At 70.8% G+C, this 11,804-nt stretch overlaps 2 protein-coding genes across 4 annotated transcripts; one reads left to right on the top strand and one right to left on the bottom strand.

Annotated features, from left to right (window-relative positions):
• The first annotated feature begins 98 nt into the window (after positions 1-98).
• AEBP1 (AE binding protein 1) lies at positions 99-7,333 on the top strand. Of its 2 annotated transcripts, XM_084499235.1 has the most exons (21): positions 99-361; positions 569-1,030; positions 1,258-1,329; positions 2,156-2,227; positions 2,364-2,453; positions 3,030-3,119; positions 3,241-3,330; positions 3,434-3,514; positions 3,594-3,668; positions 3,749-3,858; positions 3,964-4,103; positions 4,215-4,299; positions 4,386-4,530; positions 4,614-4,702; positions 4,791-4,914; positions 4,991-5,187; positions 5,274-5,453; positions 5,536-5,875; positions 5,963-6,102; positions 6,189-6,288; positions 6,367-7,333. In XM_084499235.1, exons 1-21 carry the CDS (start codon positions 130-132, stop codon positions 6,924-6,926), a joined length of 3,474 nt encoding a protein of 1,157 aa, XP_084355361.1. In that variant the 5' UTR covers positions 99-129; the 3' UTR covers positions 6,927-7,333. The 2 variants fall into 2 exon arrangements, with proteins under 2 accessions (XP_084355361.1, XP_084355362.1); XM_084499236.1 differs by lacking the exon at positions 1,258-1,329.
• Positions 7,297-11,566, bottom strand: POLD2 (DNA polymerase delta 2, accessory subunit). 2 transcript variants are annotated; one of them, XM_084499238.1, is made up of 11 exons: positions 11,536-11,566; positions 10,261-10,504; positions 9,470-9,591; positions 9,052-9,175; positions 8,855-8,969; positions 8,545-8,743; positions 8,373-8,453; positions 8,100-8,257; positions 7,865-7,992; positions 7,655-7,756; positions 7,297-7,578 (listed from the first exon to the last, which is right to left on the bottom strand). In XM_084499238.1, exons 2-11 carry the CDS (start codon positions 10,475-10,477, stop codon positions 7,421-7,423), a joined length of 1,404 nt encoding a protein of 467 aa, XP_084355364.1. In that variant the 5' UTR covers positions 10,478-10,504; positions 11,536-11,566; the 3' UTR covers positions 7,297-7,420. The 2 variants fall into 2 exon arrangements, with proteins under 2 accessions (XP_084355364.1, XP_084355365.1); XM_084499239.1 differs by having other exon boundaries at positions 10,261-10,499.
• Between the last annotated feature and the right edge of the window lie 238 nt (positions 11,567-11,804).

Genomic DNA, 11,804 nt, shown 5'->3' with positions numbered 1-11,804 from the left:
CCCCCCACCCCCAAACCCTCCCCAAATCCCCTCCCGGTGCCGCCCCCGGCCCGCCCCCTTCCCTCCCCTGCCCTCCCCCGGTGCTCGGCGGGGCCGTGCCGGTGCTCGGCGGCGGCGGCGGCGGCGGCGATGGCGCTGTCGGGGCCGCCCCGTTCCTGCCTCCTGCTGGCGGCCGCGCTGCTGCTGCCGCTGCCCGGGGCCGCCCCGGACCCCGCCGCCCCCGCGCTCACCGACGCCGAGATCGAGGAGTTCCTCAGGGGCTTCCTCGGGCCCGACGGGGACCGAGACGGCGACGGCGACGGGGACGGCACCGAGCCGGGCTTCGCCACCGAGCCGGGCACCGGCACCGGGCTGAGCACCGGTGAGGGGGGGGGGGGGCTGCTGGGGCTGCCCGGTACCGGGAGGGAGCTGGGGAGAGGGATTGGGGAGGGGGGGACACGGGGGGGAGCGGTGATGGGGGGAACCGGGGGGTGCTGGGCTGGGGGTGCTGCGTTTTGGGGGTGCTGGGTTGGGGGTGCCCGGCTGGGGCTGTCCCTAACCCCCCCCGACACGACCTGGACCCCCCCAGACCCCCCGGGGCGGCTGCCGGAGCCCGAGGTGCCCAAGAAGGGCCGGAAGGAAAAAGCCCCAAAACCCACCAAGAAGCCCAAGGAGAGAGCGAGGGGCTCCAAGAAGGACAAGGACAGGGACAGGGACAAGGAGCGGGACAAGAGCAGGGACAAGAGCAACGACAGGGACAAGCCCCCCAAGAAGCCCAAGGAGAAGCCCCCGAAAGGCTCCGAGAAACCCCAAAAAGGCTCCGAGAAACCCCAAAAAGGCTCCAAGAAGCCCAAGGAGAAGCCACCCAAGGAGAAGCCACCCAAGGCCACCAAGAAACCCTCGGGCACGAGGCCCCCGGAGCCACCGGACACCCCCTGGGAGCCCCCCGTGGCCCCGCACCCCCCGCGGGGCGAGGACAGAGAGGGGACATCCCTGTCCCCAGGGCAGCCGCGTGTCCCTGAGGAGGAGGAGGAGGATGGCAGAGACCGAGGTGAGCGGGGGGGACACCGGGGGTCCCGTCCTGTGCTGAGCGCTCGTCACCGCGTCCCCTCGGCTCCCCCACTGCTTTGTCCCCGGGGGGGGCGCATGGTGTGGCCACCCCCATCCTGCCCCTTGTCCCCCGTCTCCTCCCTCCATGGGGTCCCCTCGCTGGGGGGTGGGCTGGGGACGGGCTGGGGACGCCGGCGCTGCCACCCCTCTGCGTGTCCCTGTCCCCAGGGGGGCCGGAGGAGCTGCCGACCGAGCGCTGGGAGCTGGGCGGGGAGGACTGGCACCCCGCTCCCGAGGCTGGTGAGAGCCCCAGGCCACCCGCTGCGTCCCAGTGCCACCTCCCGGCATCCCAGTGCCACCCTCTGATCCCCGGTGCCCCCTCCCTGTGTCCCCAGTGCCACTCCCTGGTCCCCTCTGTCATCTCCCAGTGACTGCTGCCACCTCCCGGCATCCCAGTGCCACCCCCTGACCCCCAGTGCCCCCCCTCTGGTGCCACCTCCCTCCATCCCAGTGCTGTCCCCTGATCCCCAGTGCCACCGCCCTGTGCCTCGGGGCCACCTCCCTGTGTCCCCAGTGCCGTTCCCTGATCCCCCGTGTCACCTCCCAGTGACCTGCTGCCACCTCCCCGCATCCCAGTGCCACCTCCCTGTGTCCCAGTGCCACCTCCCTGCATCCCAGCGCCCCCTCCCTGTGTCCCCAGTGCCACCATTCTGATCCCTGTGTCACCTCCCAGTGACTGCTGCCACCTCCCAGCACCCCAGTTCCACCCCCTGACCCCCTGTGTCCTCTTGCTGTGTCCCAGTGCCACCCCTCTGGTGCCAACTCCCCGTGTCCTGGTGCCACCTCCCTCCATCCCAGTGCCGTCCCCTGATCCCCCGTGTCACCTCCCAGTGACCTGCTGCCACCTCCCCGCATCCCAGTGCCACCTCCCTGCATCCCAGTGCCACCTCCCCGTGTCCCAGTGCCACCCCAGCATCCCCGTGCCACCACCCCACGTCCTGTCACCGCCTCCCCTTGCCCTGCTGCCACCTCCCTGCCTCCCGACGTCACCCCAGCATCCCCGTGCCACCACCCCTGTGACCCCGGTGCCACCCCAAAATGTCCCAGCCCTGTGTCCCCCCCGCAGAGGTCCCCGCGGAGCCGGAGCCACCAACACTCGACTACAACGAGCAGCTGGAGCGGGAGGACTACGAGGACTGTACGGTGCCGGGGGGCAGGCGGGGACCCACGGGGTCCCCTGGGATGGCTGGGGGGGGACACACACACACAGACGTGTCCCCCCCCTTCCCCTCCGCCTCGCACCCCCTCAGTCTTTGCTCCCCCCCCGTCCCCAGTCGAGTACATTCAGCGGCAGCAGAAACCCCGCAAGCCCCCCAGCAGGAAGAAACCCGAGCGAGTCTGGCCCCAACCGGAGACGCCGCCACGTCAGTGGGGTGACAGGGGGACAAAGGGGGACAAAGCGGGGGGGTCCCCAGCCCCAGGTGGGGGGGCGGCATCGTTTTGGGGCAGCCCAGGGCTGGGATGGGCATGGGGACAGCAGGGATGGATGGGGAGCATGTGAGGGGTGCAGGGGACGCCGTGGGGACACGGGGACCCCAGAGGGGCATGGGGACACCACGGGGGCTCGAGGGATCCCATGGGGACATGCGGGCTTATTCAGGGCCATGGGGACCCCATAGGGGAATGGGGACTCCATCTCAGGGGGATATGGGGACCCCATAGGGGCTTGAGGCATCTCATGGGGCCACGTGGGCTCGTTCAAGGCCATGGGGACCCCATAGGGGCTTGAGGGGGCTTATGGGGACACGGGGGCTTATTCAGGGCCATGGGGACTGCAAAAGGGGCTTGGGGACCTCATGGGAGCTACAGGGGACAGAGAGGAGCCCAGAGGGGCACGGCAAACCCTACGGAGGCACTGGAGACCCCGTGAGGATACAGCGACCCCACAGAGGCATAAAGGACCCCACAGGGGCACCCCCAAACCCTCTTGCCACCCCCAGCCAAGCCGGAGGAGCCCCCTGCACCGCTGCCTGCCCCCGTCACCGAGGGGGACTACGAGGAGGGCTTCGAGCGACCCGACTACGATGACCGTGAGTGACGAGCTGGGGGGGGGGGACCAGGGCACCCCTGCCCCTGCTGGGGGCTTTGTGGGGCCGCGGGCTGGCCCCCCAGGTCCCAAAGGGGCGTCCCAGCCCTGTTCCCACCCCGCAGTGGACTACGGGCTGCCCCCGCCGCCCAAACCCAAGAAGCAGCCGGAGAAAGAGGAGGAGATGGAGACGGACGAGGAGAAGCTGAAACCCTGTGAGGGGCTGGGGGGTGGCACGGCACGGCCCCATACCCGTCCCTGTCCCCGTCCCCGTCCCTGTCCCCGTCCCCATCCCTGACAGCCGCTGTCCCCTGCCAGGGAAGCCCAAGAAAGGCGGCGGCAGCAGCAAGGAGGAGGAGGAGGAGACCTGGGTGGAGGAGAAGGGCCGGGACCGCAAAGGTGGGTGCAGGAGGGGGCCCCCGCCCCGTGTCCCCCCCACACCCCGGCTCTGCCCCCTCACCTCGCCCCCGTTTTCCAGGAAAACCCAAAAAACCAGGGGGGAAGAAGTGGGAGACGGACGAGGACGAGTGGGCACCGCCGGAGGAGAAGACAAGTGAGCGTCCCTGTCCCGGGGGACAGGTTACTGTGCTGGGGGGGGGGACACTGACGTTGTGCCGTGTCCCCCCCACCCAGAGTGTCCCCCCATCGGGCTGGAGTCCCACCGCATCGAGGACGACCAGCTCCTGGCCTCCTCCATGCTGCGCCACGGGCTGGGCGCGCAGCGCGGCCGCCTCAACATGCAGGTGGGTGCCCGTCCCCGTCCCCATCCCCGTCCCCATCCCCGTCCCCGTCCCTATGTGGTGTCCCCCCACCCCATGCCACCTTTGCTGTCCCCTCGCCGTCCCCAGGCGGGCGCCAACGAGGACGATTTCTTCGACGGCGCGTGGTGTGCCGAGGACGACAGCCGTGCGCACTGGCTGGAGGTGGACACGCGCCGCACCACCAAGTTCACCGGCGTCATCACCCAAGGGCGCGACTCCCAGATCCAGTAAGGGGGACGGGGACAGGACGGGGAAGGGGTGTGGGGTGGCCCCGGGGCCAGCAGCGGGGCGGTGGGGGTGGCAGCCACCCCCCACGCACCGTCCCCTTCCTCCCGCAGCGAGGATTTTGTCACCAAATTCTACGTGGGCTTCAGCAACGACAGCCAGAGCTGGACCATGTACACCAACGGCTACGAGGAGATGGTGCGCGGCCTTGGGGGGGGTGGGGGGTGGCTGGGGGTGGCTCTGGGGACCCGCTGCCACCCCCCTCCCTCGTGTCCCCTCCCCAGATGTTTTACGGCAACGTGGACAAGGACACGCCGGTGCTGACCGAGTTCCCCGAGCCCGTGGTGGCGCGCTACATCCGCATCTACCCGCAGACGTGGAACGGGAGCCTCTGCCTGCGCCTGGAGGTCCTGGGCTGTCCCCTCTCCAGTAAGAGGGGGGTGATGGGGAGGGGACAGCAGGGGGGTGGCAGCCGCTTGGTCCCCAGGGCCACAGTGCCATCCCCTCCGCAGCCGTCAGCAGCTACTACAGCCAGCAGAACGAGGTGACCTCCGCCGACAACCTGGATTTCCGCCACCACAGCTACAAGGACATGAGGCAGGTGAGCGCGGGGGCACCCCAAGGGGCAGGGGGGCGCCGTCCCCGTCCCCGTCCCGTGCCCCAGCGCTCGCCCCCCCCTGTGCCCTCAGCTCATGAAGGTGGTGAACGAGGAGTGCCCGACCATCACCCGCATCTACAACATCGGCAAGAGCTCGCGGGGGCTGAAGATCTACGCCATGGAGATCTCCGACAACCCCGGCGAGCACGAGACGGGTGAGGCAAAGCAGGGGACGTGGGGACACGGGGAGGGGACAGGGGGACACGGGTCGTGACGCTGCCCGTCCTGCAGGCGAGCCCGAGTTCAGGTACACGGCGGGGCTGCACGGCAACGAGGTGCTGGGCCGGGAGCTGCTGCTGCTGCTGATGCAGTTCCTCTGCAAGGAGTACCAGGACGGCAACCCCCGCGTGCGGAGCCTGGTGACCGAAACCCGCATCCACCTCGTGCCCTCCCTCAACCCCGACGGCTACGAGCTGGCCCGCGAGGCGGTGAGCAGCGGGGACGGCACCGGGGTGGTGGCACCGGGGGACATCGGCGCCACCGGGGGCTCACCGCCGGTCCCCGCCACCCGCAGGGCTCCGAGCTGGGCAACTGGGCGCTGGGCCACTGGACGGAGGAGGGCTACGACCTCTTTGAGAACTTCCCCGACCTGGCCTCGCCGCTGTGGGCCGCCGAGGAGAGGAAGCTGGTGCCGCACCGCTTCCCCAGCCACCACATCCCCGTCCCGCAGCACTACCTGGAGGAGGACGCCACGGTGAGCGGGGGGCGCCCGGCGGGGTCGGTGGTGGTGGTGGTGGGGGGCGAGGGGCCGGGTGTCACAGCCCCCCCGTGCGCAGGTGGCGGTGGAGACGCGCGCCGTCATGGCCTGGATGGAGAAGAACCCCTTCGTGCTGGGAGCCAACCTGCAGGGCGGGGAGAAGCTGGTGTCCTACCCCTTCGACGCGGCCCGGCCCCCCAGCGAGACCCCGGCCGCCCCGCGCCCCCCGGACGACTACGAGGACGACAACCCCGAGGTGCACGAGACCCCCGACCACGCCATCTTCCGCTGGCTCGCCATCTCCTACGCCTCGGCCCACCTCACCATGACCGAGACCTTCCGCGGGGGCTGCCACACGCAGGACGTGACCGACTCCATGGGCATCGTGCAGGGGGCCAAGTGGCGCCCCCGGGCCGGCAGTAAGTGGGGCCGGGCAGTGCCAGCGAGCCGCCGGGTGGGCGAGGGTGACCGCGTGCCAACGGGGCCCTCGGCTGGGTTTTTGGCAGCCCTGAACGACTTCAGCTACCTGCACACCAACTGCCTGGAGCTCTCCGTCTACCTGGGCTGCGACAAGTTCCCGCACGAGAGCGAGCTGCAGCAGGAGTGGGAGAACAACAAGGAGTCGCTGCTCACCTTCATGGAGCAGGTGGGCGCGGGGCCCTGCGTGCGCCAGGAGCCGGGGGCGGCCCCGCCGGCTCCACGCGCTCCCCTCGTCCCCTTTCCTCCGCGCAGGTTCACCGCGGCATCAAGGGCCTGGTGACGGACCAGCAGGGAGAGCCCATCGCCAACGCCACCATCGTCGTGGGTGGCATCAAGCACAACGTCAAGACAGGTAAGGGGCCGGGGGGAGGCGAGGGCGCCGCGGCCCCGCTCTGCAGCCCCCCCTCTCACCTCCTGTCACCGTCCGCAGCCAGCGGCGGGGACTACTGGCGCATCCTGAACCCGGGCGAGTACCGCGTGTCGGCGCGCGCCGAGGGCTACAACCCCAGCGTCAAGACCTGCAGCGTCTTCTACGACATCGGGGCCACCCAGTGCAACTTCGTGCTGTCGCGCTCCAACTGGAAGCGCATCCGCGAGATCATGGCCATGAACGGCAACCGGCCCATCCGCCGCATCGTGCCCGGCCGCCCCATGACGCCCCGCGAGCGCCTGCGGCTGCGCCAGCGCCTGCGGCACCGCATGCGGCTCCGGCAGCAGATGAGGCTGCGGCGCCTCAACGCCACCACCACCGCCACCACCCCCGGCCCCACGGCCCCCCCGGCACCCACCACGGTCCTGCCCGGCCCCTTCAGCAGCACCACCTACGCGCCCTGGAGCCAGGAGCCTCCCACCGCCGGCACCTGGGAGATGGAGACCGAAACGGAGGTGGTGACCGAGCTGGTGACGGAGACGGAGGCTTGGGAGGTGGGCACGGGGACGGAGCAGCCCTTCACCACGGCCGAGACCTACACCGTGAACTTTGGCGACTAGGGGACGCCCATCCCCTCGCTCCTGCCTCCAGGCATTCACTCTTGGTTGAGTTTCACCCGCTGCAGGCGCCGCCACCCGCTTCCGCAGCGCTCCTCGCCCGCGCCGGGCAGGCTGCAGCTCCCACCCGCCTCGCTTGCCAGGACCACGGCCACGCCACCCCGACGCCTGCCCCGAAGGCCGGCAGCTGCAGCGCGTCCCCCGGGCTGGGCTCGGGCTCGGATGCACGGCCCCGGCCCCAGGGACCCGGCAGTGCCACCGCGGCCGGGCGAGGAGGACGCAGCCCGGGTCCCCAGCACCGCGGCTCGGCCGGGGCGGTCGCGCTCCCCAGGGCAGGGCCCTCGCGGCGCCGGCCCCAGTCCCCTCCACGCGGTTTTGTTACACGAATAAACCAAGCTGTATTGGTAGCAGCGCCGCGTGGCTTCTCCCAGCGGCTGCTGGCCCCGCACCGCGGCAGCTCCGCGGCTCCACGCGCCGGCAGAGTCCGTGCCGCGCCGTCACTGCCCGACCTCCATGTCCCCGGCATCGTCCTCGGCCCCAAAACCGGAGAAGCTGATGGGCTGGCAGCTGAGGTCGCGCAGGTTGACCAGGCAGGCGGTCTGCGTGGTGCTGAAGGCGGGCACGGCCACCAGCAGGACCCGCTGCCCCTCGTCCCCTGCGGGGACAGGCGGGCGTCAGGCGCCAGCCCCGCTGCGGCCGCGAGCGGGGCCGGGGCTGGGGCCGGGACTCACCCGTGATCACCTTGGACTGGAAGCGGGGCGCGCTGCCGCAGAAGTAGACGTGAGGGCACTCGGCGAGGATGAAGGGATCCGACTTGTAGAAGGGGTAGCAGGCTGCGGGGGAGGAGGTGAGGAGGGGAACCCGTCCCCGCAGCCCCCCACGGGGCGCTCGGAGCCCCGCAGCCCCCGCCTCAGGGCAGCACGGCGGTGCCCCCCCCTTACCCAGGGTATCCGGCGCCGTGGGGCTGATGTGTCCCGCCCGCAGCGTCCACTCCAGGATCTCCAGGTAGTCGTCCATGCTGCTGTACTTGAAGATGTCACTGATGTTTTGCCCCGACGTCCCCAGAAACCTAGGTTTTGGGGGAAGGAAGGGCAGCCCCGTGCTCGGTGCGACTTGTCCCCAACTCCCCCTCGTCCCCAGCGGCTGTCACAGCCCTGGGGGCACGTTGGTCCCCACCTGACGCCGTCCACGTCGGCCTGGTAGGGGTTGGTGACGAGCTGCAGCGTGGAGTAGGCGCTGGCGAGGGGCAGCATGCAGTGGTGCAGCGGCTGCTGCGGCAGCGTGTAGTTGGTGGGGTCGAACTCCCCAGGCATCACGTCCACGGGCACGGAGGTCTGCGGGGCACAGCGGGGGGCTGAGGGGGGGGACCACCGCCCGCTCCCCCAACACCGAGGGGCTCTGGGAGCCGCTCTCCCACCCCGGCACCCGCATCAGGCCGCGGGCACTCACACAGAGCTGCAGCAGGATCTCGTCCAGCATCTTCACGGCTTCCACACTCGCAGCCTGCGTCTTCCTCGTCAAGTACCGGGCCTGCGGCGGCGGGGAGGCGATGAGACCCCCCTCTACGTCCCCCCCCCCAACCCCATAACCCCATGCCCAGCCCTCACCGGGCCCCCCGCACCTTGTGGAGGCTGTCACGGCTCTGGGTGCTCTGGCTCAGCAGGTTCCCCGCCAGGATGACGCGGGAGATGAGCGCGGCGCAGCTCTGCTGGCCCTCGGCGCCCAGCTGCCCCGTCACCGCGTCCACCAGCAGCTGGGTGCCCAGCAGGGACTCGCCGCTGCCGCTGCCCAGCCCCAGCCCCGAGGCCAGCAGCACGAACCTGGGCCAGGAGAGGGTGGGCAGCGGGGCGGGGAACCTCCGGGGGTCCCCAGGGTGCCGGGACACAGCCGGGACACGATGGGGACGCGGTGGGGACGCGGTGGGGACTCACCTGTCCGAGCTGGGGCCCGCCCAGGGCAGGGGCTGTGGCAGCCCAGCGAAGCAGAGCTCCTCCACCAGGAAGCCGCCGTCCTCCTGCTCGCTGCCGTACACGGCGAGGATGGTGCCTGCGGTGGGGACGGCGCGGCGCTCAGCCATGGCGGTGCCCAGCCCGTCCCCAAGCGCTGTCCCCAAGCGCCGCGCCCTTACCTGTCACCAGCTTGGCCACCTCGACGTTCCCCACCAGCTTGATGCGCTGCAGCTCGTCCTCCAGGATCAGCTCGTCCGAGGGGTGCACGTACTTGGGCAGGGGCGGCTGGGGCACCAGGTTGTGCTGCGGGGACGAAGGGCAGGACCCCGTGAGTTGGTTTTTTTTTTTTGTTTTTTTTTTTTTTTGGGGGGGTCCGGGCGAGCGGGTGCAGCCCCCAGAAGAGGCCCGGCCGCCCTCGGGGCCGCCGTCCAGCTGCGTGCCTCTCGGGGCTGTTTCCACTTAGCGCTTCCCCGCGACGCCAGCAGCGCCGCGGCCGTCGGCCAAGGAGGAGGAAGCGGCTCAGCCGGGGAGGGGGGACGCCAGCCCGGCCCCACCAGCCCCCCCCCCAGCTCCCCGGGGGGCACGGTGCCTCCTCACCTCCTCGCTGATCTCCTGCAGGATGGAGGGCTGCAGCTGCATGGCCTTGAAGAGCGTCCCCACCACGCAGCAGCGCTCGCCCGCCCGCAGCTCGCACAGCTTCCGCAGCGCCACGCCGCTGCCTGCGGGGACGGGGACGGGGGTCAGCCCCGGGGCCTCTTTTTTTCCCCCTTTTTTCCCCCCAAAATAGGGACCGTGCCCTAAATTCATCCCGGAGCAAACGGCTCGTCCTGCTCCAGCAGGAACAACAAAAGGGGGAGGTGGAGGGAAGCCCCCCCATGGCCAGGGACCTTCCCTGTCCTCGTCCTGCTTTCAGCCCCCAGACCCCACACCTCGCCCACCCAGCCCTGCCTGCAGCCCCCCCCCCACGTGGAAAACAGCTCGAGGAGCCCCCACAGGGCTTGGGGACGGGGTTTTTGTCCCCACGGGGTTTGGGGATGGGGTGGGGGGGGGCCAAGGAGGGCAGCCGCGGGCTGGGAACAGCGTCAGCGCCGCCAGGAATGCGGAGGCTTCGGGGAGAAAGGAGGAAAAATCGGGAAAACAACCCGCCCCGGCTGCTCACTGCCAACCCCCCCGCCACAACAGGGTGGTTACGGCGGGGGGGGGGGCACCACATCCTCCATCCTCCCCCCCCTGCAGCCTCCCCAGCCAAAAAAAACAGCCGGGGGCACGGTGCAGCGGCGGCGTTTCGCCCCGCGGAGGAAGGAAGGAGGCTGGGGGTCGGGGTTTGGGTGTTTTTTTTTGTGTTTTTTTGTGTTTTTTTTTGTTTTTTTTTTTGGGGGGGGGCTCACCCCATCGCTGCTGAGCCCGCTGCGCCAGGCGGGGCCGCATGCAGAGCAGGCGGGCGGCGTAGAGGTGGGCGTACTGGCGGCTGAAGCTGCGCTCCCCCAGCTGGAAGGGCTGCGAGCGGTCGGCGAAGGCGCTGCCGGCCCGGGAGAAGGTGGGGGCCGGGCCCGAGGGGGGGGCCAGCAGCGCCTGCGCCGGGGGGGCCGCCACCGACGAGAACATGGCCGGGCCGGGCCGGGCTGGGCTGGGCTGGGGGGGGGAAAAAAAAAAAGAGTGAGGATCCCGAAATGAGCCCCGGAACTGTGATGCCCGCACCCCAGAAGCACCCCCCAGTCCCAAAAGCTGCATGGGACCCCCCCACAAGACCCCCCCCAGGGCATCAGGACCCCCCCTCCAAACACTGGGACCCCCCCCCCCAAAAAAATGGGGCTCCCCCCATCAGCAGGAGCCACCCCCAGGGACACCACAACCCCCCCCCCCAAGGAGCAGGACCCCCCAGAAACCCCTCCCAGGGACCCCCCCACACACCCCTTGGGACCCCCCCCCAAATATTCCTTGGGACCCCCCCCCCCACCAGAAGCCTGCCCCAGGACATCGGGACCCCCCCCAAACACCAGGGCTGCCCCCCCCCCCAGGACACCAGCAGCCCCTTCCCCCAAACACTGGGAACCCCCCAAACATCGGGACCCCCCAAAATCACCCAGGACCCCCCACAAACACCAGCCCCCCCCCCCCCCCGAACACCCCTCCCCCTAAACCCCAGGACCCCCAAAACCAACAGCCCCCCCCCCATTCACCAGGACCCCCAAGACCGAGTGGGACCCCCCAGTGCAACCAGCCCCCCCCCCAGGGCATCAGGACCCCCCCAGGACACTGGGACCCCCCCCCCTTCAAACACTGTGAGACCCCCCCCTCAAATACCGCCCCCCCCAAACCAACCGGGACACCCCCAGGGTGCTGGGACCCCCCCCAAAATACCGGGACCCCCCCCCAAATACCAGGACGCCCCCCCAAACGAACCGGGACCCCCCCCCGAGACACCAGGACCCCCTTTGGGACACCGGGACCCCCCCCAAAACACAGAGACCCCCCCCTTCAAACACTGCCCCCCCCAAACCAACCGGGACCCCCCCAGGGCGCCGGGACCCCCCCCAAATACCGGGAGACCCCCCCCAAAACGACCTGCCCCCCCCTCCCCGTACACCGGGACCCCCCCCCCAAACACCGGGAGCCCCCCCCCGGGGCACCGAGCCCCCCCCCTCCCCCCCCCAGTGCCGTACGGGGTCAGAGGTCAGAGGTCAGGGGGCGGGGGGGGGCCGCGGGCCCGGCTGCAGAAGGCGCGGAGGGGACCGGGGGGGGGGGGGAGGGGAGGGAACCGGGAGGGGGGAGGGGGGCGGGGAAATGGCGGGAACCGGGCCCGGAAGCGGCGTAACCTCAACGCGGAAGTGACGTCACGGCGGGGGGCGCCATGGCAACGAGGAGCCGTTCCCATGGCAACGGGGAGCGGGGCCTGGGCCCAAGGGGCTGAGCCCCCCCCCCCACACCCCCC

The sequence above is a fragment of the Aythya ferina genome (genome assembly GCF_964211825.1).
Source record: "Aythya ferina genome assembly, chromosome: 27".
NCBI lineage: Eukaryota > Metazoa > Chordata > Aves > Anseriformes > Anatidae > Aythya > Aythya ferina.
Note: the sequence above shows the minus strand (reverse complement) of the source record. Positions and strands in the feature narration are given on the sequence as shown.

Bases quoted from the DNA above. Each gene is read 5' to 3' on its own strand.
- AEBP1 (XM_084499235.1), top strand. From the start codon at position 130: ATGGCGCTGTCGGGGCCGCCCCGTTCCTGCCTCCTGCTGGCGGCCGCG. The intron at 4,104-4,214 runs GTAAGGGGGACG...TTCCTCCCGCAG, and splicing joins GGGCGCGACTCCCAGATCCA to CGAGGATTTTGTCACCAAAT. The intron at 4,531-4,613 runs GTAAGAGGGGGG...TCCCCTCCGCAG, and splicing joins CCTGGGCTGTCCCCTCTCCA to CCGTCAGCAGCTACTACAGC.
- POLD2 (XM_084499238.1), bottom strand. From the start codon at position 10,477: ATGTTCTCGTCGGTGGCGGCCCCCCCGGCGCAGGCGCTGCTGGCCCCC. The intron at 8,970-9,051 runs GTAAGGGCGCGG...TCCCCACCGCAG, and splicing joins GGTGGCCAAGCTGGTGACAG to GCACCATCCTCGCCGTGTAC. The intron at 7,757-7,864 runs GTAAGGGGGGGG...CCTCCCCCGCAG, and splicing joins CACGGCGCCGGATACCCTGG to CCTGCTACCCCTTCTACAAG.